We start from the raw sequence: 27,348 nt of genomic DNA on the forward strand, positions 1-27,348 counted from the left end.
GTTTCAAAAACCCAGGCCAGGCCCCAATATCCCAATATCTCTTTCTCTTTCTCTCTCTCTCTCTCTCTCTCTCTCTCTCTCTCTCTCTCTCTCTCTCTCTCTCTCTCTGCCTGAGGTCTGAGGTCAGGATGTAAGCTCTCATCTACTTTTCCAGTGCCATATGTGACACCATGTTCCCCACCATGATCATAATAGACTAACCTCTGAAACTGTGAGCAAGCTTCCAACTAAATTCTTTCTTTTAAGATTTGCATTGGCCATGGTATATCTTCATAGCAATAGACAGTGTATATGTACATCACTTACACATATCTCTATCAGAGACGAGACTCCCAGCTTCCCAGTCCTAGCAAGATGCTAAGTGAAATGTAATGTTATAATCTCTTCATTAAGTATACAGCATGCCATACTTTATAAGGAATAAAATGAACAGGTTTAATTTTATGAGAATACAGTAACAGTATTTGAAACAAAGCCTGACTGTCAAAACAAAAGCTTTAGCAAAGTATGTTGAAACTGTGAACATTAGAGCTATGGGAAGGGACAAGGGTAATGTTCAACCATTTACCCACTATTTCAGTAACACTGGTATATAGACTATAGTAAAAATGCATTACTTATTGTCTTAAATTAATACATTTATTACCCATAGTAAATATAGACCCACATGTCAAGTACAGAAATCATAAACATAAGCCACTCATACTCTAATAATCCCTGATAAACTTGCTGTTGCCTCCTGGCTACTGACATGCTTTTTCTTTGGCCATGGATGACACCAGCAAAATGTCCCTTTTGGAAAAATGATTAAACATAGGAAACTGTTCTCACTGTCTCTGAAGAATTCCCACTCAGACCCAGAGTTGTGTGACTCAAGGTCTCTGTACATGTGTAATGTCTATTAATGCTGATGCTTTGGATGTCCCGCTCTTCTGGGCTGTACTGAAAGAAAAGCGATAACATTCATGTTTTTCAATCTATAAAAGCTTTATGCTTTTAAATGTTGCCCATCTTCCTTGACAGCTAAATCATAAAAACTCCTAGAGCAATCCCAAATGTAGTTACTTCTTAGAGCCATGTAAGCACCATTTAGTCATAGTTAGGGCAACATCGATAAAGCAACATTTATTAATTTTGTAGCTGTGTCACACACATTTAATTTAGAAGAAAAGCTCTCATTTTCTCAAGCAACTGATCATATTATATTTTGTTTCAAATATATGGGAAATCTCAAATAATGTATTTCAAGTAGCATATGTCTCAAATATAGACATTTTCATATCATATATATGTGAAATTATTTACAAGGGGAATAATTTACAAAATGCCTTGGTCCCAAAGACTACTACTAAAGACCAAACATCCTTGTAGTGTTTCATGTTTGAATTTGTAGCATGAGCTCTCTCTGCCTTTCTGTCCCTCTTCTGTATTAGACGGCCATATGTTTGCTACATTACGTAGTGCACATATTTGAACCCCAGCACAACTGTGCTCAGATGCTTGCTGACACCATATTCATCCCGTCTCCATCTGTGATGTCTGAAAATGGTGAATGACAGCAGTAGGATTCTCTCTGAAGCCATGTCTGAGTCTCCAGGCTGACTTGCTGTCTTGCTCTGTTGCTCTATTTATCTGGAAAATTCAGTATACTTTTTCTTTACTTCACATCAGTAGTATTTTGTTTGTTTGTTATAGACAGAGTTGCTCTAAAGTTGCCCAGCAAGGCCTGAAACTCTTGACAATCTTCCTGCCTCATCCTATCAAGCATTTGGATAACAGCTGTACATCACCTGACTTGGCTATATTTTCACAAACACAATTCATAGAAAAAAATTTTTCTTGACTGTTCCTCTCTATGGCTTTATTATTAATAATATTAAAGATGTTTTTCCTTCCAGTTTCCTGAGATCAAACTGTTAACTGTAGTCAGATGGTCCTGGGCTGGAATTCCATTCATCATATATCCTGAAGAATACATCTTTTATCACATATACACAATTAACTTGAAATAAATTGATATCACAATTTTAAGATTAATTATGACAGTTGTTGTATGTTATTATTATATATTTGCTGAAAGACATGGTTCAATAGTTTGCAGTTGATAAGCCACATTGATTCATCATGACTAGAATCTGGAGTGGGGGGCATGCATGCAGCTAGGTAGGAATGAAGATTTGCAGGCTAGCTTTAGGACAGGAAGGAGTTTACTTCTGAGGAATTTTGAGTGATAAGTAGACTTTAGATGTGACTGCTGGGGTGACAGCAAAAGCGTCTTTCATGTTCCACAAGCCATTTGCTCAGCCCTATTATCTGAACCACAGAGAGAATGATAACGTGTACATGATGGAACTGAGAGATCGTGAACAGTTCCTGCTGATGCCACTTTTTATAATGGCCTGCTTCTTTATGGAATGATGGACATATGGTTTTGACTTGTTAGACTTGTAATAAATCATGCCTCTGAAACATGTTCCGGTCATAACTGGGATCCTATTTAATAATCCGTGAAGACTGACTTTTGTATTTCAATTTTACCATGAAAATAGAAAATTTTTCTGCCTTGTATCAACAAATTTTATTAGATTTGAAAAAAAATCTCAATTCTTTTCTAAATCAGTAGATCTAGCCAGAGCCATGAAATCAAAATCACCTAAAGACTTAAAATTTTTAAAAGATACATGTGCCCAATTGCACAGCATAGATCCAATGAACCACAGTCCTAAAGGAGGAATTGGAAAAGTAGGAATATTTTGGTGTTTCCAAGTCAGTAGAGACTACTAGTTTCTACTGGTAATGAAATTAAAGAAACAAAAAAGCCAACAGTATGCTAAAACAGTAGAAAGCAACAACAAAGACGCATGATATGTATAAAAGACTGAACGTGAGAAAGTTTCCACAGTAATTAGCCTGTGTCACACAGCCATGGCCCTGGCCACTCTGACCATGCTTTAGCTCCTAATGCCCTGCCTCACTCACTTTCGAGTGCACTAGTACCTTTTCTTTCTGTGGTCCAGCTCCAGAAGATAAGCAGTAAGGAAATGGAAAGGCCGCTGTAACCCTGTTACATCCATTTGCTCATCTTGCTCTCAGTACTTACAGTTTATGGTCTGGACACGCCTCGCCACTCAGAGAAACACAGGCTGTGATGAGGGGGCCTTGCAGAGGAAGACTGACAGTGATGCTTCACTCCAGTTGTTCACAAGCCTTAGCAAGCATCAGAGTCATGTGACCAGCTTGGTAAAAGAAGATCGCTGCTCCATGTCAGGGTTTCTTAAAATGGGGCAGGGTCCTGAAGCTATAGGTTCAGATTCCCCCAGGGAATGTTTTCATGGTCACTGCAGAGAATACAATTTGAAAAGCATTACTTTACTCTTTAGCTATGCGCTTAGTGGACCGAGAAGCAAATTGTTAGAAACAGGATTTGTTATCCCACCCACAGAAGAACCATGACAGGAGAGTGGCACTGTTGTTTCAGAAATACCTTTGCATGAATCAATTTGAATTCAGACCATAAGAACTTTATTGTTGGGGCATAACAGGAGATTAATACTTTCCCCTAATTCTTAAATCACTATACTTCTCTTCAAGCTCTGCACCAATTTCTTCTACTAAATAACTCCTCATTTACGGTGGTAAGGGGCATCAAAACAAACTATAGACAAATGGAAATTCATTGACTTAGCCCAAGTCCTTGAAGAACAGTACTGCAAAATTCAACAGAACAATGGAGACAAACCCAAATTAATATCAAACCTACAGCATGTTTTAGGGAGTGGGAAAGCTTCAGGATTGTCAGCAAGGCCACATGTGCATCATGGGGGTCATTAACATGCACCCCAATGGCAGTTTCATTGACACAGAATTTCACAGGGAAAGAAATCCAGATACCAAACGTATATTTGCACATATCTGTATGCAGGCACCAGTGAATAAATTTGATCATTCGAAGTCTATAATTTAAAAATGTATTATTGAAGTGCTTAATATTTTAATTTTAAATGAATCTCTCAAAATTGTTTTCTCATATAAATATTATAAAAACATGTAAATTACTGAATTTGTAAGAAATTGTGCTCCTTAAATATAGGTATAAGGATTTCTGTTTCTGTGGAATGTCACTGACTTTATGGGTTGATCATCTTGGAGATATGACTATAATTGTTTAATTTTACCATTAGTTTATCAGAAACCATGTATTATTTTTTGATCTTGGAACAACTCACTTAAATGGCACTATTAATTAAATAGCTGATTTGGTGTCTAGCTGGAAAGAATATGCCACTTTCCTTCCTTCCAACAATCACCAGTTGGAAAATGCAGTAGTGAAAAATCAGTCTACTTACAAGGCTGCTGTCGCTTTTACCATAATGGATCATAATGTCCACCAGTTTCATAGGCTACATCTGTAAAGGCTTCCCTCCATTTTTCACCTGCATGAATTTTGAGTAATTTTTTTTTCCAAGACAAAATTAGAGCCCTGACTTCCAACTGCATGTGGCATTACCCTGTCCTATGAATAGGGTACAACAGTTTGCTCTGCACTCAGCCTCATCATCATGCTTCGGTGCACAGGAAAATGGCCCCATGCTCACTCAGGATTGGAAAAGAGGAGGCCCTTCCAATGCTAACACTTTATACTCTCTCTGCTTTTGTCTAGCTGAAGAACAGCAGCAACTGGCACACAGTAACCAGGCTGAAAGTCACACAGCTGTTGACCAAGAGACGGCCCAGCAGCCCCAGCAACAGCAGAAGCAAGACGGTGGCGACCCAGGTCCTAGACTGCAATTACTGTCACCTTCAACCCAATAATTGTCAACACCATTTCAGTGGTGATGGATTAACTAACACACTTCTCAATCCTGTTCTGTGGTTGCTAATTGTTTGGAGAAACTGCACTAGGTTGTAGGTTCCCAGGGGGAGAAGATTTTCATAAAGTAGTGGGGGGGGGACAAATCCATGCACAAGCCCAAGTGACTAAAAATGCTGCAATCACACATCCAGGGAAACAGAACAGTTCTCCAAAAATAAACTCAGCTTTTGTTTGATGTAGAAGGAGCAACTCAGCTGAGTTAATAAAGCTGAGAAGGCTGTTTTGTCTGATAAGAGACCACAAAGGGGTGCTGATAACTTTGGAAAATGGTTGGTTACCTAAGAACTTGTACTGATCAAAAGTCAGTCTGAGATGTGTTTTCTGTCCTCATACAGTAGTTCGCCATCTCAGGCTTAACTTTAGCCCCAAAACAAAGTCAGTTAGGGCCAATATCATCTCTTCAATAGTATGCTTGGCATAGATTTTGGTAAACAAAGCAAGGCATTCAGTTGAAAAATGAAATTTAAAGGGATCTTTTTTTTAAAAAAAATGCAAGAGATCATCATGTTAAGAGAAATAGTCCAGACTAAGAAAGACAAACATGTTTTCTCTCACATGTGACACATATATTTATATATACTCACATATAGGGTGTATGTGTAAACGTATATACGTGTATGTACATACATATCATATGTATGTTAGATAGATGATAGATAGATAGATAGATAGATAGATAGATAGATAGATAGATAGACAGACTGATCAATCAGAAGACATGACCGAAGGAGAAGTTGTTTGGGAGGAAGGAGACCTTCAAGAAAGAAAATGGTGACAATGAGGTCGGTAATTAAAGTTGAATATGAACGAAATACTGATAAATATATAGGAAATGCCATAGTAAAATCTGTTATTTTGGATGAAAATGAAAAGAATTAACTTTAGAGTGAATTTGGGCAACCTACCTAGAAATTGTCCTTTACTTTATATTGTGACTTGGTATCTGTAAAATACTGGCAAGTCTTTGAATCAGTATATTGCATGTGTAAAGGAGTAGTGAGTATTATTATTGTACAGAATGATTCACTCAAAACTGAGATCTGCCTCTTACCAAGGAAGATTTCGGTAAACAATGAAACACTTGGACAACTACAATGCCATGCATATGTAATATCGTATATATTTAGTACTGGGACACGGTTTAAGAGCAGAAACGAGCCATTAGCTGGGTGACGGAGAGCCCATTACTTTGACTTTTCAACCCTCAATATTTTTATTTATTCAGAATGTGTTGATAGGGCTAAGAATTTTTAAAGACAAATTATGAGACTTTAAAATGTACAAATTAAAGATATTATAATGCTCTTGTCACTGTATCCCCTGAAGTTGCTTCATCGTTCACATTGCCTCCGAAATGAAGTCTATACTCTCAAATCTATGAGCACAAATACGGTGTACTTGAATTTTTTTATACGTCATAAATTTTGACAGGTGTTAAGTCTATTATCTTAATGGTCCCAAATCTCTCTCTTCTTCATGCAGCTGTGATTCAAAAAATGGCCGAGCAAATGAGCCAGCAGGCAAAGAAGCTGACACTTCTGCAGAAGAAGGTTGACAATGTGTCCCTGGCAGCAGACGACATGAGGAAGGCATACCTCTCGCTAGAAGGGAAGATTGGTGAAGACAAAGGCAAGGAGTTCCAACCTCTTCTAAAAGGTAAAAGGGAAACAAAATAAGAAATTCATTCAGTTTAAGAAACAAAACACATTACTCAGTGACATTCTCTCCTGTCACTTTAGATCTTTGCTTCAGATTAATTAGTAAAGAAATGGATATCTTTAACGAGGTAATTTTAAAAATGTAACTTCAAAATAGTTGTGTATTGAAATGCATTTTGTAATACTCACTTGACTGGCATTTTGTACCTAGTTACAGCATAACTTGTGTTTGGCCATAGTTAGAATGAGGCCATCATGGTTGTTAGAAAAGAGTGATGTTGGTGTTACATAAAAAGGGGGAAATGATGCAACTGTATTATAATCTAACACCTTTAAAGGAGTGATTATCAATAACAACAACAGCAAGAAGAATGACATTTAAGTTACCTGAAACAAAGTCAAGTAGAGTTTGGAGAGCTACCCCGCACAGGTATTAACATGAAGCATGGTGACATGTTTTTGTAAAACCAGAAATTTAGGTGAATGTTTCTTTACCAATGAGTTGTAGAAATGCAGATAGAAAAAAATGCTATCATGAAACATGATTTTGAACTAATGTTTTACTTGATGTCTTTTAGAACACTACTATGATTTTGAAATTTCCTTTGTGATTTTCCCAAGGATATCTTAAAAAATGATAGCTAGGGAACCAAATATGCTTTCATCTTGTCCTAATATCCTTCACAAGATCTATACTGATCTTACCTATGCATTATGACAGACCTGTCATTCATACTCTGACCTCCTGATCATGTCCTTTTTTAATAGTTGGAATTAAATCTCTATCAGCAATTTTTTGCAGCTAGGTAACTCAAAAAGTCTTAAATTTTATTTTTTCTTATCAATCCTCAAAGCATTGTGGGTGATTAATACGAAGTCACAAATTCAAAAACTAACCCTAACAGGTATAGGAATTTTATTGTATATCAAGTTTTAGAAGCTGCAAGAATTGACCACAATTTCAATTAACCAGAAGTGGCTAAATTATCCTGTAGAGAGTACAGACATATTTGTACTATGGAGTATTGCTTTACAATTGCCTTACATTTTAAGTTGTCATATTTTACTACCCACGTATGATATAGAAATACATTCACAAAATATTTGTTAAATAAATGAGTAACTGGCAAAATGCTAGCCAATACTTCTGACTTTTTAATAAATAAAAAGAACAAACTATAAAAAAGAACAAACTATTTTTGTATAATTCCTCTCTATTGTAGCTACTTAAACTTTTCTAATTTAGCCTTTCTTTATAGTTTGCTGCCATGTTTTAGTAAATGATATTTCATGTGTTTTATATTTTTATTCTTTTGTGCCTTTCTGTATTTAGCAACCCTAATATTAGAGAATATATTTCCAGTAGTACAGTTTACGGGGGGGGGGGGGGGGGGGGTTGTACCAGAATAGCTAATTTCAAGATGTTCAAAAAGGACGTTATTTTTTTCTTTTAAAATTTCTCTTTTACAATAATTTTATGTGAGTTTTTATGTGTGATAAATACTTTGTAAAAACACAAGACCATGGAGCCTACTCACCAACTTTGTGAACTGGCTACATGAGAGCTTTAACTGCTGGGACAACGGTCCCCTGTGCACATCTTTCATTTTTAAAATTCCTTTGTCACTTGAATCTCATATGATGATCAATGTGCTTCTTTTTGTAAATTTTAATGAACATTTCTTCCATTTATAATTATTTGTAGCCAGACTATGTAAGTATATATTTTACTTTTCCTGTTGTTTCTGTATGAGATAGTGTCTTTTGTTTGGTTGGTTGGTTGGTTTTTGGTTTTGTTTTGTTTTAGACTTCTCAAATATTCACTTTTTACTTAACTCATTTGAAATAATTCATGATATTTTTCTCTCCCCTTCCCAACCTGCTCCCTTTCCTCTTCTACCTCTTCCCTTCCCTTCCCCTTTCTTTCTTTCTTTCTTTCTTCCTTTCTTTCTCTTTCTTCCTTCCTTTCATGCTCTCTCTCTCTCTTTCTTTCCTTCTTTCATTCTTGTTTCACACAGCCCCAATGTGTTATCAGGTATGTTTAAGGTGTTAGGAACACTACTAAGTGTTCACTACTGGCAAGTTTCCTTTTATTATGCCAAAAGTTATAAACATATCATAAATTCCTGGTTTAATGTGAGCTTCACTCAATTTTATAAAGCATACTCATTTCACTACTTGGTATTATAAACCATTGTTAAGTGGCATGGATATCTATATTTCCGGTCAACTTAATAAAGTTTTTCTCTGTGATTTATTAGCATTCATGAGTTCATAATGTAAGTGCTGCATGTAATTACTAGACATTTGATAATGCAGTCATATACTAACAACAGGTATTTACTCAGACAAAAAGCCCAGTGTGATTTATTTTCCTTCACATCTAGACCTAGGATTGCTGTAGAGCTGTCTGTGTCTGAAGTAAATAGCAGTTCCTTTTTGCCTTTTGCCCATAGAACTTTTGGTTTATGGTGTTAGTGTGTTATACATGGTAACTGATTCTTCATGTCAGATTTACCAGTCAAGAAAGTGATTTTCTTATGAAAAGTGATTCACTTATGAAAAGCTAATTTTTCAAATGTCACAAATATATGCAGGGAAGAATTATTTTCATTAGTACATGTAATTAGTGTTTGGTTTTAGAATTTTAACCTCTTTACAGATATGACTTGATAATTCAGAATTATGTATTTTTACTATTTATTATCTTGTTCTTTGTAGCTCTAAAATCAAAAGGCATCGATGATCTGCTAAGGAATATAGTAAAAGAACAATTTAAAGCCTTCCAAAATAACATGCAGGAAACCATTGCCCAGCTCTTCAAGACTGTGTCAAGTCTGTCAGAGGACCTGGAAAGTACCAGGCAGGCAGTTCTACAAGTGAACCAGTCCTTGGCTTCAGTAACAGCCCAGCAAAAGTTGGTTTTCATGCAAGAAAATCAACCCACATGGAAGGACATCACAGATCTAAAGAACAACATCACAAATGTCAGGCAGGAAATGGCCTTGACCTGTGAGAAGCCCGTCAAGGAGCTAGAAGCCAAGCAGGCTCATTTGGAAGGAGCTTTAGGACAAGAGCGCTCACAGCTTGTTCTGTACCACCAATCCCTCAATGAAACTCTCTCTAAAATGCAGGAAGCACACACACAGCTGTTATCAGTTCAACAAGTATCAGGAACAGAAAATGTTGCCACTGAGGAATCAGGCAGCAGTAATGTCACTAAGTATATCTCTGTGCTACAAGAGACAGCAAGCAAGCAAGGTCTGATGCTACTGCAGATGCTCAGTGATTTGCATGCCCAGGAGAGTAAGATCAGCAACCTCACTATTAGTTTGGAGATGGAGAAAGAATCAGTCAGGGGAGAATGTGAAGAAATGCTATCTAAATGCAGGCATGATTTTAAATTTCAACTTAAGGACACAGAGGAGAATCTGCATGTGTTAAACCAAACATTGTCTGAGGTTATCTTTCCCATGGACATCAAGGTGGATAAAATAAGTGAGCAGCTGAATGATTTGACATACGACATGGAGATCCTTCAGCCTTTGTTGGAGCAGAGGTCGTCTATTCGACAGCAGGTTACACATGAGCCCAAGGAAGCCATTGTTAGGCGCAGAGAGCTACAAAACCTGATTGGTGCTATCAACCGCCTAAACGTTCTTATTAAAGAACTTACAAAGAGACACAGCTTACTCAGAAACGAAGTGCAGAGCCAGGGTGAAGCCTTTGAAAGACGCATCAGTGACCATGTCTTGGAAACAGAAGATGGCCTAAATAAGACAATGACTGTCATAAACAATGCCATTGATTTTGTTCAAGATAATTATGTGTTGAAGGACAGTTTAAGTTCTATGACAGATAATCCTAAGCTTCATGAGTATAACCAAAATATAGAATCCATTTTGACATTTATTTCTGAGTTCCAGCATCTGAATGATTCTATTCAGACTTTGGTCAATGACAATCAGAAGTATAATTTTGTTTTACAAATTGCTAAAGCTCTTACAGCTATTCCCAAAGATGAGAAACTAAGTCAGTTAAATTTTCAAAAGATTTATCAAATGTTCAATGAAACCACTTCCCAGGTGAACAAATGTCAGCAAAACATGAGTTATTTAGAAGAAAATATACTCTCAGCAACAAAGACTGCCAAAGAGTTTGAATCTCGTTTGCAAGGCATCGAATCTAAAGTGACCAAGACACTTATACCTTACTATATTTCATTTAAAAAAGGTGACATGGTATCAAACCAGAAAGATACTGATCTTCAACTGAAGGTATTAACTTCCAGATTTAAGGCACTGGAAGCAAAATCCATCCATCTTTCAGTGAGTTTCTCTTTGCTTAACAAAACTGTCCATGAGCTTTCAATGACATGCCACAATGCTTCTGCAAGTGCATGTGGACAGAATGCTCCCATACCCACATGGACCAAAGGTCCTCTGCCAGACAGTCAGAGTTCTCAGAAAAGTCTGACAGAACTTGTGGAATCAATAGTTAAAAAAAAAACTCAAGCTGCTCTATCTAATTTAACTTTGAATGTTGATCGGTTATTGTCTGACAGTCTGGCAAATACTGTCAAGCCTCAGAAGCAGGTAAAACCACAGAAGAAACCCAGTACACTTAAGAAATCAGTGAACGTGACCACCATCCTGATAGGCCGGACACAAAGAAACACAGACAGCATTACACTTCCTGGTAAGTTGGAATCGAATAACAACTTTGAACCTCTTTCATGCTATGGATTACATGCTACTGAGCAGATCCTACTTTAGAACCAGGCTGGAGGCATGGAAGGCACTTACTCATGCTTGGGCAGAGTAAGGTAATGCAGGTGATTAATGCACTCTACTGTATCTGATTTAATGTAAGCTAGTTATCAACGTGCTGCTGAACTTTAATAGACATCCTATCTACAGGTTTCAACTCTCTCTTAGCAGACCACTATAAAATAATCAAACTGCTTCCTTTAAAACATTCTCTATGCAGCTAGTTAAGAAATTTGTTGTACAAATAAGAGTTTAAGAGTTTTTTAAATCAGACCATATATTCATTTGGGCTTTAGTGGGTAAAATATGAAATCAACACTCAATAAATATCTCTCAAATGACTGACTTAAGGAGACTATTCAGGAATTGGATTTTAGCAGAATAAATAAAGCCATGGATGTTTAAAAAACTGCACTTAGATAAAATTTTGAAAAAGTAAGATATGTTTAAAAGTTCAGAGCAGTGGTTTGGCTGTAGTGATGTTGAGATGCAAAAGTATGGAGTTGCTGTAGTGCCAAGCATTGTCGCACAGACCAACACTAGGACACAAGTTAGGACCCTACTAAATAAATGTGGGCCAATACAGTGAGGGTAAGAAGTAAGAAGAGATGGTTGAAAGGGGACTTGAAAAGTGTTGTGAGAGTGTAATGAGGAGACAACGGGAGCAGTGGAAAGAGTGAGGACCTGAGAGTCAGGCCTTGATTCTGGTCCTCACTGTAGCACTACATTTCTACTTAAGTTAATAGCCTTCAGAAAGAAAAACAAAATAAGTCAACCCTCTGCAGCTATTTCTTCTGCTGAAATGATTAGATTGCAATAGGTAATTTACTGGGGTCATTGGGAGAAATGTACTCCAGTGTATCATTGTGAGAAACACACTGCTCACAGCCCAGATTCATGGTGCTTGCAGAGGAGAGAAACAATCTCTGAAGTTTTGAACAGGGTATGAGAGGATAGCAGGACCATCAACAGATGTTGCTGATTGCTCTCAGATGAGTGATTGATTTAATATTTGATTAAGGAGATGATAGGAAATAACACAGCTCTGGTTTTTGTTTTTCTGATGGGGCCTTGATAACATTCTTTCCTATGCATTTATTTATTTATCAATCAAATTTTATAGTCTTATCTATCAAAGTTAATAATTAAAACTTCTTTATTGCATCTCAGTTAAGACACCCATAATAATGCCAAGACACAGAGGTCCAATTCCAAGTGCAATGTGGAAATCACTTTCAATGAATTCACTTTGTAAGAAATGGGGTCCTTTCAAGCAAATGTGCATTTGCTCACCTATCAGCTTGACCCTCCTGCTGTGGACTATAAACTGGTGGCATTCTTTGGACAGCTGAGCAAGCAAGGACCAGGGATGATAGCTAAAGTACCTGAGGGGCTAGAGAGATGGCTTTGAAGGTAAGGTGTCAGCTCTGAAAGCCTGTGGGCCTGAGTACAGATTCCCAGAACCCATGAAAAAGCCAGGCATGGCTGTGAACATCTGTAATGCCAGCAGAGTGGGCCAGAGACAGACAGGTCCCTGGAGCTCTCTCTTACCAACCAGTCTAGCAGAAATGGTGAGTTCCAGGTTCAGTGAAGAGACCTGGAACCCTCAAAGAGTAAGATGGTAAGCCATTGAGGAAGTCATCCTGACACCAACGACTGGCTCATTCATGGGCACACGCTCTGATACACACAGTGTAAGCACACAAGCAAACACACACACACACACACACACACACACACACACACACACACACACACACACACACATACATATATATATATATATATGTATATATATATATAAAACACAGAGAGAGATACACAGATACAACACACATCAAAATAAATAGATAAATTCATTATAAAGTAAAATACTTCATCTGATACAGTTCTCTGCCAGTTGTGTCATACACCACCCACCACACTGGCTAAATTTGACTTTTGTTTTGTTTTGAGACAAGGTTTCTTTATGTAGCCTTGGTTGTCCTAGAATTAACTCTGTAGACCAGGCTGCCCTTGAACTCACAGAGATCTGCCTACCTCTGCCTCCCAAGTGCTGGAATTAAAGACACGAGCCACCATTGCCTGGTACCCTGTTGTTGTTGTTTTTACTCTTTGCTCTCTGGGGGCCCACCAACCATCTCCCAAATAAATACACAGAGATTTATTCTTACTTTGGAATGCCCAGACTTAGTTTGGCTTGCTTCTAGACAGTTTTTCTTAACTTAAATTATCCCATCTACCTTTATGCCTCTGGGCTTTTACCTTTCTCTATTTCTGTATGTCTTTTCTTTCCTTCTTATTATGTGTCTGGCTGTGTGGCAGGGTGGCTGGCTCCTGGCATCCTCCACTCATCTGTTTCTAGTTGTCCTCTTTCTATTCTTCTTCTCCTCCTACTTATTCTCTCTGCGTGCCAGCCCTGCATATCCTTTCTCCTGCCTACCTGTGGGCCATACAGATCTTTATTAGACCAATCAAGTGTTTTATACAGGCAAAGAAACACAGCTTCACAGAGTTAAACAAATACTATGTAAAAGAATGCAACACATCTTTGCATCATTAAACAAATATTCCACAGCATAAACAAATGTAACACATCTTTAAGTAATATTCTATAACAGTGCCCTTTGACTTTTGATATTGTAGGTTAGAACCCGGAGCTACGTTTTTTTTTTTCCACTAACTAACACCAGAGGATCACACCATCATTTCTGGAACCTCTTTATCACATTATTTATATTTTAGCAAGATTTACAAAAATGTGATTTTTTAGAGAACAATCTGTATGTTAGTTTCTATTTTAATAAACTGTAACTTACTTTGAGGCCTGACACTAATACTACACTATTTTATGTATTATTTATTAACATCACTCACTGCAGGCTTTGTAGATATACTAGATATGTTGCGTCCTTCACCAAGACAGGTATTATCACTTATTTTGAAAACCAGGGACAGTCAGAGATTAACCAAAGTATCCTCCAGTTATCAGGTACCCTGATCTGCTGCCTCAGGCTCCATCCTCAGTCCTCACCTGCAGAGATGAGAGACTGTCTTCCTGTGCCTTCTCCCTCCTGCTTCTCCTTCCTGTGTTCCATGCTCTTTGGAGTATCGCTGTAACTGAGCATTTTATGTGACCAAAGTTGATGTTTCTGGGAGTTTCCTTTATCAAGGATTCAAAGACTGACCTCCGTTGAAACTGCTCAAGTCTTGATACTGACTTCAGTGTGACTTTCCTGTGACCTGGCCACAGGGAAGTTACTGAAAGTCTCATGAGTTATTCATGAAATCTGCTTTTACCTGATATAGTAAAAGGGAAAGCCTGGCATTCAGTTATGCTAAATATGGTATCTACCACGCCATTGCTAAGAAGCTATTCTAGCTTAGTTTCTAAACACTTGATTTGTTTTTATACACTACTCAGATATCAAAGATTTATGCATTTTAATTTCATGTTTGCAGGTTTGTTTGTACAGCAATCGGCTGACTTATCCCTGGAGAGAGATTGGCTGCTTGCCCTCGCAAGGGCAACAGAATCCTCAGTATCACTGTGGAGTGAGCAGACTGCTTGTTCCCCACTCCCTAGTGTTTAAGTGTCGAGTCATGTAACAAACCTCTTTTATCCATAGTCATTCCTGTACTCCCAAAGAAGATTTCAGTGTACAGAATATTTGGCACTGTATCAACATAGTTTTCAAAAGTCATCAGTGTTGTGAATATGAAAGCAAGTTAGAAGAGAAGGCCTAGTGAATAGTTAACTGTTTTCACCACTCTTAGCCACTTCTAGTGTTTATGACTTCATAGAGACAGTTGTGATAACTACTGGACACTAAATTTAGAACCAGGACTCAAATCTTTCTTGGTAACTCACTTATTTGCAATGCTATTTATGTTTTTAACTATAAATCATCTATAAAATAACTTGACCACCTTACAAGTTTATTTTCCAGATTAGAAAATGTTCTGCTTATGACACAGTATCTAATATAATTATATGATACAATTTTCCTTACCTGTGTTCAACAGCTTACATTTTTATTATTTCACCCAATATTTGAAACTTATCTACTTAATTTTATCACTAGAAATTATGGACTTAATCTTATTGTTTTCTTTTTATTTTTCTACCAGTTTTTGTCTTTTAAATGTCATTGTTTTAAACTCAACGTGCACATGGTGTGTGTGTGTGTGTGTGTGTGTGTGTGTGTGTGTGTGTGTGTGTGTGTGCAAAATGTACCTTTCGATATAATGGCAGAAAGAGTAGACTTCAAATCATAATGACTTAACTTTACAAGACCCTGCACATTGATAAGCAATGAAAAAGTACCTGCATATGCTTCTTCTTGTGGTGCTGGGGATTGAATTCAGAACCCTGTGAATGAAAGAAAAGTATCCTAACAATGAGCTACATTCTCAACCCTCTACAAAGTTTTTGAAGAATGGTTTCCTTCAACAGAGTTTTCTATTGATATGCTTTTTTATATTACTTAAAATAAGATTTTTAAGTACACTTTAAGGTGTATTTGACAAAGATGACCTCTGTATAAAATGACTAACTATAAGTCATTTAAGTTATAAAGGCTGATTGAATTTAGAACTCGTCATTTATTTTAGAAGGTCTGAAAGCCACACATTTGGTAATGCCCTGGAATCACAACAGTCCTTGGAATTACTTGTGTCCACAGCTAAAATGTATTATAATTTTAAAAAAGAAAACACAGGAGGACCAAGTATGGCAAAACATTCAGGAAGACTCGGAAAATCCATGCATGTATGCTTCTTTGTGCTCCCTCCATGAAGGGGCCAATGTCTTTGTGCTCTTTAATAGAGTGAGGGAAGATGTCATAATATGTGCACCATATTTCTTCCCGGGGAAGCCTTGGTTCCCAGCACTGTCAGGCAGGCATGCTGTTCTTAACAGGCATAGAAATCCACCCTCTGCAGAGACAGTTGCTCTGCAGGAACAATCCTGCATTTTAAAGACCAAATTCTAAGCACAAAGCAACTTTTAAGGATGGTACAACTTCTTCTCAATTCCATTCATGTATGTCTTTACCCTCTCTTTTCTTTCACATCAAAACTCTTTTTATGTTTTGATTATTAGATGTTATTTATACAAAATAACAGCTTCCACCATGACTTTTTTAAATACACGTTTATAATGTGTTTTACCCTTTCCACCTCTCCCTAGTCCCCTTCCATTTTTTTAGTTAACCCACTTTCAAGATTCATTAACTCTTTTATGTGTATGGAAGTCTTAAATATATTCTTTGTGTCAGAATTGGTTATAGGCCTATCTACGAGGAATGGCTTCCCTGTTCCTATGAATAAAACATATCAAAGTTGAAGAGAATATTAAATGAACACGTTTCTGTTCATGGCTTCTTGGGAATGAAAAGGCTCCCTCACCTTCTGTATCATCTCCCTTCCTGATGGCAGAAAAAGCAGAAAGACAGGAAGTTTTGACAAGCCTTACCCCCTACACCCATACTAGGATGTTTCTGACTAGTCAGAAACACGTACTCGATGGCCATTTTCTGAACTAAAGTTTGTAACATTTGGTCTAATGGTAAAGGAGGACGGGGAGATGGAACAATTGGCTGCATTTATCTCCCCATCAACTAGGTCTGCATGTTTGCTCAGGCAAGCTTCCACAGCAGTACACTTCCACTGACAGCAAGACTTGAAAGAAAATTTGATTACTAACTGCTCTGTACATCAAATACCATAAGTATATTTTCTTGCTGCTCATTAATTACATTTTTCATTTAAAACATGGTAAAATAGAATTATATTTTATGTATTGAGTATCAAATTTTTTTAAAGTTAGTCGACACCACTATGAAAAATTTTTTCTACACTGCATAATTTTAAGTATTAATTTGAACTTCTAGAAGTATAGAGATGGTTCAACATATAAAAGTACTTGTTCTGCAAACATAAAGACCTAAGTTTGAATCCCCAGCACCCATGCAAAACAACAAGGCATGAATGTGCATGCTAGTGACCCCAGCATTGGGGATAAATGGATCCCAAAAGCTTTCTTGCCAGTCTTGATTGCAGATAGAATTAAATGTTCTTTAATACAACATTTGAAGGGTTATGAAAAAGGGAGCCAAGAAAACATTATCAAGAACAACAGATGTGATGTAAAAGAAAGACAATTACAAAAAAATTAACATTTTTAAAGAAATGCAATAAAAACATAAGAGTATTTCTACACAGTTATACGTTAGTGATCACAATATGAGTAAATAGAATAAATTCAAATACTAAATATAAGCATACATCTTGACACTTCCAAGACTTGTCAGGAAGGGAATGTGAAATATTTCTAGAGTAATGAAAGGTTAAGTCTTATATAATAAATGGGGAAGCAGAATGGCACTGAAATATGCCTGGAAGTATGAGAGAGGAAGGATTTTGTCAATCACTGGAATCAGGATGAAACATAAAGGAAGGTGAGAGGGTGGGAGCAGTTACCTAGCAGCAAAATCACACAGCCAGTGGCAGGCTGTTTTCACCTGTGTGCTGTGAAACTGGCCAGAAGCAGCATGCCAGGTAATCCTCTGCACTAATCCCCTGGAAACTCTGTTGTACCATTAGCAGGGATCACAGTTACTAGCCCTTTGCAATATTATTGTTTGAATCAGTGCTTCTCAACCGTCTCAATGCTGTGATCCTTTAATACAGTTCCTCATGTCGTGGTGACTCCAACCATAAAATTATTTGGGTTGCTACTTCATAATTGTAATTTTGCTGCTGTTATGAATCATAAAGTAAGCATCTGATATGCAGGATATCTGGTATGTGACCCCTGTGAAAGGGCTGTTGGACTCCCAAATGGGTCATGACCCACAGGTTGAAAAGTGCTAGTTTAAATGAAAAAAAATAACAAGTGAGATATTGATGCTAAAACAGAAGTAAATAATAAAATCATAAAGTAAAATAATAAGAAGAATAACTTGTGTGTATAACCATGTGTTATAAATCACACAATCTACCGCATATATAATAAATAAGAATAAAGCAGAACACAGTGTGCTAGTTAAGTCATGAAATTCTAATGGAATAAGTTCTAATTGAGTGCTGTGGAAAACTAAGTAGATGGGTATAGCTTCAAGTCAGTGCCTGTCTTCAGGCAGCTCACACATGGAGCAGGCATTTAGAATCACAAATTGCAAGTGTTCGTGATGGCAAGGTGCTCTGGAGTGGAAGGCGCTCTCTAATGTGCTCAAATTACCACTGACCTTTATGAAATGTTATAGCAGGATTAAGAAGAGACCGCAACTGGAGTGCATATTAGAGTTCAAAATGCGTAGCCTAGAGATTCCTGAACTATTCCAAGACAATAGAAAATTAATTTTAGTTATGATCTCTGTAGGGAAATTAGCATTGAAAGATTAGCCATGCTCCTTGCACGAGATAGTAGAACACTGAGTTGGTAAAACTGCTCAACTAATTGTACTTATCTCCATCACACCCCATGTGATCTTTGTGAAACTGTGAAGACAGAATTTGGATAAAGAACTAACCACCAATTCAAACTTTCATTAACTTGTTCATTCATCCTTTAAAGTTTTGCAATTTTGCGTATGTCACATACTGTGTGAATTCATAGTGATGTGTCTAAGGAGTAAACTGTGAGCCCTGACTTCATAGAGTGTAGAAGCAAAGACACATGAGCAGTTATAGTCAAGTGTGGTAAGTGCAGGAAGAGAACACACAACACTGGGCAATAACTGAGAGAGTGAAGATAACTGAAGCAGCAGGGAGGAAGGAGGGTGACAAAATTGATTTATCAGAGTTCATTTTTCCATGTTAATCCCAGAAAAATTGCTTATTGAACACTTAACCATTTTTAAAGTACTATAGAAATAAAGAAGAACAATATGAGTCATGGGATGTATAAAAGTAGGGTTATAGCGAACTACAAGAAACTCCAACTGGCATACCATTATCAACCATGCTTGCCTGTCTGTGAGGCCAAATACTTACCAGGGTGTCATGACATGTCTCAGCACTGATTAGCTAAACACACAACATAAATGTGCTGTCATGGGTCACTGACACATTCACACAAAATGAAACAAAGCATGGTTTCTACAGACAGAGATATCAAGTCAAGTATGATAACTTTAATTATTGTCAATACTAATCATAAACACATGTTCAAACAAATTGAGGTAAACCTTTAGAGCCCTTTAATAACATCAGAATACAAGTGACCCGTTGTGAAAAGAACTGTGACAGACACAAAGTTATATAAGACCTATGACTTACGTTGCATTGGAAGAAATGTAGACTCTCTTCAGAAGGGACAACTAGCAATTGTCACTGAGTCTCTATTGTCGAGACTCAATTGGCATAATGTGTCCATTACTGGATGTCATGGATATTACATCTTAAAATGTGAGTTACTGTGTCCTCAACTTGAAGGCCAGAAATACCTTAAGTAGCAAGTGAGGCAAAGAATGCGACATAAAAGAGAAACAGTGGAAATAGATGTGGACAGCCGCGAACAGGTGATCAGAAAGCACAGGGCAGAAGTCTAAGTAAGCAATTACATGGTCACAAGAAGTTTGGAATACTGGAGTAAGAGGATAAAGTTCAGGTACTCAACTAGACAGAATCGGATCCTTCTTGATGATTTGTGACTCCACAGAAAGATTGGGATGAAGGGTAGGCAACACACTCTGTAATGCTAAGAGCTAAGAGCAAAGTGAGAAACCATCACAGAAAGTAATGGGGCAGGAGAGTGACAGCTGAATATACACACTGGACACTGAAAACCAAGCAGAAGTCTTAGCCTTGAAGAAGTGAATGGAATTGGTCGCAATGGAGAGTAAGCCATCATTTCATAGTGTCTTATTTTTTTTCTCCCTGGAGTAGGTCTGGTGTCTTTACAGGACAAGTCTACAGGTGGGATTGACTTTCTCATCTGGGACAGTCAGAACTATAGAGCTGATCAAGTTTCTAAAATAATTCATTATCCTGCTACTCTATTGTGTAATCAACTCATTGCTAGTGATGCTTATTAATGGAGCAGTCTCCCAGGGGTTAATCACAGTGCTAGGTCAGAGGATGGGAAGATGAATGAAGCTTGTGCTTTGTGGTCAAGGAGTCACACTTCAACAAGCAATGGAGACTCGCTGGGAGTTTTCAAGTTAGCAAGAAGTAGGCTAAGTTCTAGAATATCTAACTGCAAATGAAAGAACATGTTCAAGGGGTGAACATGTTCTAAAAATGAAGGCCAGTTTACAACATTTCTTCAAATACATTGAATGTAATATATAGAAATATATGAAATATATGAACTAACCTATTCAAATACTTTCCTAGATGAGAGAAGTAGTTTATAGAGAATATGTAAAGAAAAATTAAATCATTTTGGAATTTTCAAGGAACATACTAATATATTCTCTTTAAAAAACATTAAATAATACAAGCATGAAGTTTCACCACATTTTTAGTAAATTGCTAATACACATATAGAAACGGAACATACAGATTTTTACTTAAAACAATTATTAAGAAAAACAAATCACACAGTTTTAAAAATGAGATGTAGAGGTTCTTCATTTCATCCAGCTGTACAACTCCAGAGTATGCACCATTTATGGAGGTTTTGTTGTTCCTTTTCTGATACTACCTAATCCACCAAATTTCAGTGTTAATATATTTAAAAGTCACCCTGAATCTCAGCGCTTTCCCACATATCTCTTCCTCTGTGTGTACGTCTGTCATTATGTATGTGTGTGCATTTATGTCTGTGCATATGTCTGCATGTGTAAGTGTATGTGTGCATCTGTGCGTACAAGTATATATGTATGTGTGTATATACATACGCATGGTGTGTGTGTGTGTGTGTGTGTGTGTGTATATATATATATATATATATATATATATAAAATTTCTAAAGGTTCTGTAATAAAAAACCTGGAGTCGTTGGGGTAAATGCTGAAAGATCAGAGAGACAAAGGAACAAGTCACAGTTACTTCTCACCTCAGCAATTCCATGAACCCTCTGACTGAATGTCCCTGAGTCCTCAGCCGAAAAAGGGCTCCAGTAGAAAAGGCTTCAGCCATTCTGTCTCCTCACGACTTATATAACTTTCTCCACACAGGCATAATTCTTCCTTCCTAGTGCTGGGATTAAAGGTGTATGTGCTTCCCAAATACTGGTAGCAGAGGCATGAGATCTCGAGGGCTGGGATTAAAAGTGTGTGAGTCCCAAGTATTGGGATTAAAGTTGTGTGCCACCACTGCCTGGCTCTGTTTCTCTCCTAAACTGAGTCAATCTCATGTAGTTCAGGATGGCTTTGAACTCATAGTTATTCAGATGGACGTCTGTCTCCTGAGTGCTAGGATTAAAGGTATATGCCACCACTTGTAGACGTAATTCTGAACGGTTTTATTAAATGAGAAACACAGAGCCAAATGCAGAGTTAAAAGCCCAGAGATCAGAGAGCAGTAGCCAAAAACTGAGACCACCTTCTTATCACCAGATGCCCCCTCAGAAAGAGACCTACTTCCTGTGTGTCTGTCTTTTTATTGACTTTCTGTTCTGCCTTTTCATTGGTTGTAAACCCAACCATATGACCTCCTCGTCACTGCCTGTCTATACAGACCTCCAGGTCTCTATGGTTGGTATTGAGATTAAAGGCGTGTGTCTCCATGATGGCTGTATCCTTGAACACACAGAGATCTTCCTGTCATGTGATTGTGATTAAGGGTGTGTGCTACCACTGCCAGACTTCTGCTAAATGGCTTGTTATTAGCTCTGACCCCCAGGCACTTTTATTTATTAACATACAGATAAAATCACATTTCAGCACAAATAAAATATCACCATAACCACTGCCTGGCCTCTATGTTTAATCGAGTGGCTTGTTCTGTCCTGTGAACTTCAGGCAAATTTTATTAGGGTACACAGTATCATTTGTACCATATATTAGGATACCATATATTTGTGACTATATATAAAGAGCCTTATATACTTTTCTCTGATAGATAGATAGATAGATAGATAGATAGATAGATAGATAGATAGATAGATAGGGCTATATATCTGTATAATTGTGTATATATATATACATGCATATGAAGACAGAGCAGGGGTATGCTGGGGGGAGGGGGAATTTCCAAAATTTAAGTGATCTACAATCACAAAATTTGAAATCAGTAAATTTTAAATTTACACTACTGCCACAAGGTGGTGCCATAACAGAAATTGTGGCAAGTAAATGGGGATTCTTCCAGCATTTTCTCTGAATTTACATAATTTTCCATTATGCTTATACCTGCTATTTTAACTTGAAGTTCTAGCATAATTAAGTTATTTTGTATGTGCTGTGCAAACTGTAACCTCGGTGACAGTAAACTAAGTGTGTGGAGGCTCTACCACATTCTTTAGTTGCTTTTATTTCTTTCTTTGTAGCAATATGCTGTGATTTATTTGACAAACTGAATCACTGGCTATTAAAATGTAGTTTAATTTTTTTGAGATAAAAATAAATTAAATTGAAATGATATTACAAAAGCCCTTTGAGCAGTGATCTTTGTGTACACAGACCAGGAAGTATGGAGCTAAGTAAATGAGTGCTTCAATGCTGGTGACAATGACCAAATTGTCCAGTTAAAGGGTCTGGCTATTTACCTGTCAATCAACATTTGACCTTTTTTTTCAAATCCTTATATCTGAATAGTTTGTCTTTTTAAAATGTTGCTACCTGCCGGGAGGTGGTGGCACACGCCTTTAATCCCAGCATTCGGGAGGCAGAGGCAGGCCAGCCTGGGCTACAGAGTAAGCTCCAAAGCTACACAGAGAAACCCTGTCTGGAAAAAAAAAAAAAAAGAAAGAAAAAAAGAAAAGAAAAGAAAAGAAAAACGGCCGGGCGGTAGCGGCACACGCCTTTAATCCCACACTCGGGAGGCAGAGCCAGGCGGATCTCTGTGAGTTCGAGGCCAGCCTGGTCTCCAAAGCAGATGCCAGATGCCAGGACAGCCAGGACTGTTACACAGAGAAACCCTGTCTCAAAAAAACAAACAAACAAACAAACAAAAATGTTGCTACCTGACAGAAGCATGACTTAATTAAGGCTAAATTTACTATAATTTAATAGTAGTAAGTTATGTAATCAATAGCAATGTTGAAGATGTTTAAAAACCTACAGATGTGGGTTGGGGATTTAGCTCAGTAGTAGAGCGCTTGCTAGCGGAAGGCCCTGGGTTCGGTCCTCAGCTCTGGGGGAAAAAAAAGAGCTCAGTGTGCTGAGATTCTATTTAGCCGTGCGGTGGTGGCGCTTGCTTTTAATCCCAGCACTCAGGAGGCAGAGCCAGGCGGATCTCTGTGAGTTCAAGGCCAGCCTGGTCTACAAAGGGAGTTCCAGGAAAGGCACAAAGCTACACAGAAAAACCCTATCTCGAAAAAAACAAACAAACAAACAAAAAACCCTACAGAGAGACTGGGCAGTGGTGGTGCACACCTTTAATCCTAGCTCTTGGGAGACAGAGGCACGGGGATCTCTGTCTCTGTGAGTTCGAGGCCAACCTGGTTTATAAATTGAGTTCCAGGACATCTAGGACTGTTACACAGAGAAACCCTGTCTTGAAAAATCAAAAATGAGAACCTACAGAGAATTGTCATGGTTTGGGTTAATGAATTGTCAGCTCATATCATTAGCCATTTTCCTTTGTTTTTTAAGTGGAAATGTTCTTGTGCATGATCATCAGAAGCTTTCATGAGCTATAAATATGTTACTTAATTTGTGTGCTAAGATTTTTCTCTTAATTTGTCACTCATTAAAATTTTAACTTTCAAATAAGATTTTATTTTCAGGTGATCAAATATGAAAGGTCCTTTTTTTCTCCTTTTAGTCTTAAAAATGTAAAGCTGGAAAAATGATTCAGAGGCTAAGAGCACTTACTATTCCTACAGAGAATACTGATTCTGTTCCCAGCACCACTCTAGGCAGCTCAAAACTGCCTATAACTCCAGTTCCAGGGAATCCAAATTCCTCTGCTGACATTAACTGTACACATATGGCACACATAAATTCACTCATGTGTGCACATGAACACACAAATGTTTTAAAAATAATACATCGTTAAAATAAAAAGGTAGCTTTCTGATGATTTGAAACCTTATCCCTGTTGTTTTCTAGTTCAAATATAGTCAAATAGTCCAGTATTTAGATAGTTATATTCTGCTCCAAAGTCGACCAAAAGTTTACATACTCAAAAATACTTGGTCACAAAATTATCGTCACATCACACAATGGGGTTAGATATGAGGGTTTTGCATGAAATCCCGTACCCACCCTGATGAGTGCCAGAGACAAAATACCTGCTTGAAGTCCCATGCTTCAAATTATCCCCCCCCCCCCCTTTTTTTTTTCTTGCTGTGATTCCTTTCAGTAGCCCAGGAACATTCCCGCTGCAGCAGCTTCCCGTGCCAGAATGGTGGAACGTGCATCAGTGGGAAAGGCAGCTTCGTCTGTGCTTGCCGGCACCCTTTCACGGGGGACACCTGTGCTGTGAAGAGCGTGGCAGAAAATGCCTTAGCACCAGGTACAAGTCTCACCTTCTTATGCTTGCCGTGTCACGCACAAACACATGCTGAAAATAGTTGTGAAAGATCATTTGTGCCTTCTTAGCCTGTTTTTCCTGTTTTCTTCACTTCCGTAGATTGGTGTTAGTTGTACATTTACTCGGAGAGTGCAGCACTCCTGGCCCCAAGGCTGCTTGGCTGGACAGGGTACTGGCAGGCAGCTGACACCTGAGTTTGATGCTCAGATCCCACAGGGAAAGGGGAGGATTAACTTCTGAAAGCCGGCCTATGGCTTACATGCACACATTCATAAAATAATAATATTAAATTTAATGTAGCACTCCTGACTTTTATATAAGAAAATGTGTGCAGCGTTTTAAATGTATATATTTTAAATATACGATTTTCAATGACCCCAGAATATTTCAAGTCAGACTTTCCCTATTTCCTATGTTCAAGAGTACATTTTAGTCCATTTTAAATCTTTCCTAAGTGTATGGGGCATTAATTACACAGAAACTTGCTTTTGCCTGCTTCTCCTTGATGAGCAAAGCTTCATTTCACTTCAGTCTCAGCCTCTAGAAATTACCACAGAAACTTGACTCTCCATCCTGGAGGCTACAGTCCCTGCAGGGCATTCTGGCATCCTATAATGGATGCGCTTTGAATTCCTTTATCTCTGGGGATTGTAAAGCAGTGTGCAGATGATCTTGCAGGCATTTCTACAGGAGAGTTGAGGGATGTTACAATTGACCCAGATCTAAATGGAGAAACTGAGGCTCCAGGAGACTGTTTCCACATACTTTAGCCCACAGTGGAGGCAGGCATCCAGACACATGGGCTTTGCTCAGTTTGATAGAGACCTTTGTGCTTCTGCTAAAGACTGTGTGACAGAGATAAAATGAGAACTGTAGGAAGAAAAACAAGATAAAAACCTGAAAAATAACTCTTGCAATGTTTTTCCTTGAACAGATTTTTCCAAAGGATCCTACAGATATGCTCCGATGGTGGCGTTTTTCGTATCTCACACTCACGGAATGACAAAACCTGGCCCTATCCTGTTCAATGATCTAGGCGTCAATTATGGGGCTTCATATAACCCAAGCACTGGCAGGTTCAGAATTCCATACCTTGGAGTGTACATATTCAAATACACTATTGAGTCGTTCAGTGCTCATATCTCAGGGTTTTTAGTGGTTGATGGAGTAGATAAGCTTACATTTGAGTCTGAAAATACCGACAATGAAATACATTGTGATAGAGTTTTGACTGGGGATGCCTTATTTGAATTAAACTATGGGCAAGAAGTGTGGTTGCGTCTTGTAAAAGGAACAATTCCAATCAAATACCCACCCGTGACCACATTTAGTGGGTTCTTGTTATACCGCACCTAAGATTGTCTGAGAGGCAGACTGGAATGTCACTCCAAAGCTCTCTCTCTCTTTATCTATCCTTGCACACATCTGCTCCCTGGTGGTGTTTCTACACTAAATGAGAAATGCCTTTTAAGAGTCTAAATGGTTATTTCATAAAATGCTTTGGATAGCCTGTGCAGGAAGGGACTCTTACCCCTAAGGAAATGCAGAGGCACAGAAACCAAATGTGTACACTACTATACGCATGTCTACCTATGCTCCTTCCTTGTGAGTCTTTCCAGTGTAGAATAAAACGTCAGCCACGTGCTATTGCCGGTCACAGCAGACTTGCCAAGGAAACTGAAATGTTGTTATATTCTTTGTATATAACCATAGAATAAGAATGTTCTAGAATAACAAACTCAAATAAATAATTCCAAGGCAAAACAATGCCCATTTCCAACTTTTATTTTTGCTTTACTGTTGAGTTGATCAGTTTTATATACTAACATTTATAGTTTGTGTTCAAAACTAAGGAAAGTGAAGTAGGAATATAAAATATGCTTAAATATTCTCTTTTCAAAATTGGAAAAATGGAGAAATTACTGACACCTATTTGAAAATTATTTACACTTAATTGTATGGATATCAATCTGTATTCCTTCTCTGCCTGCATTACATAAAATCTGTGTGAAGACAATTACAATGCTTTTTGATTCATATTCTTTTATTATTGGGTTGTGGGGAAATTTGGAATTTCCTTTTGTGGACTCTTAGTTTTAATAATAAAGGATTTTAGAGATGGATGCCGAAGGGAGCTCAAGTCCCATTTCTTTAAAGTTTGAGCAAATGTAGCAGCCATATATTTGGGCAGCTTCCAGGAGGAGAGAGAGAGAGAAGAAAGGAAAAAAGACATGAACTTTTCTTCTTTTTTACCATTTTTCATCTGTATTGTGTGAGTGTGTGTGTGTATGCATGTGTGCCTGTGTGCATGCATGTGGTGTGCATATATATACATGGATGTTTTTGTACATGTTTAAGCACGCATGTGGAGGCCCCTGGTTGGTATTGGAAATCACCCTTGATCACTGTTCTACCTTATTCATTGACGCTGAGTCTCTCAATAAAACCCAGAACTCTG

The 27,348-nt window shown here is 37.8% G+C and overlaps 1 protein-coding gene across 2 annotated transcripts in view; it reads left to right on the forward strand.

Moving 5' to 3' along the window:
- The window catches only part of Mmrn1 (multimerin 1), a 45,890-nt gene extending 19,644 nt beyond the window's left edge, over window positions 1–26,246 (forward strand). The window contains exons 4-8 of one of the 2 annotated variants that reach the window (XM_052721430.1): window positions 4,661–4,774; window positions 6,356–6,529; window positions 9,253–11,229; window positions 24,720–24,872; window positions 25,825–26,246. In XM_052721430.1, coding sequence (XP_052577390.1) covers window positions 4,661–4,774; window positions 6,356–6,529; window positions 9,253–11,229; window positions 24,720–24,872; window positions 25,825–26,246 — 2,840 coding nt within the window. The remainder of the gene's footprint in view (window positions 1–4,660; window positions 4,775–6,355; window positions 6,530–9,252; window positions 11,230–24,719; window positions 24,873–25,824) is intronic. The other variant, XM_052721431.1, reaches the window with a different exon arrangement.
- Window positions 26,247–27,348: the final 1,102 nt, after the last annotated feature.

Source organism: Peromyscus californicus, unplaced genomic scaffold, assembly GCF_007827085.1.
Source record: "Peromyscus californicus insignis strain IS unplaced genomic scaffold, ASM782708v3 Scaffold_6__1_contigs__length_162567912, whole genome shotgun sequence".
Classification (NCBI taxonomy): Eukaryota; Metazoa; Chordata; class Mammalia; order Rodentia; family Cricetidae; genus Peromyscus; species Peromyscus californicus.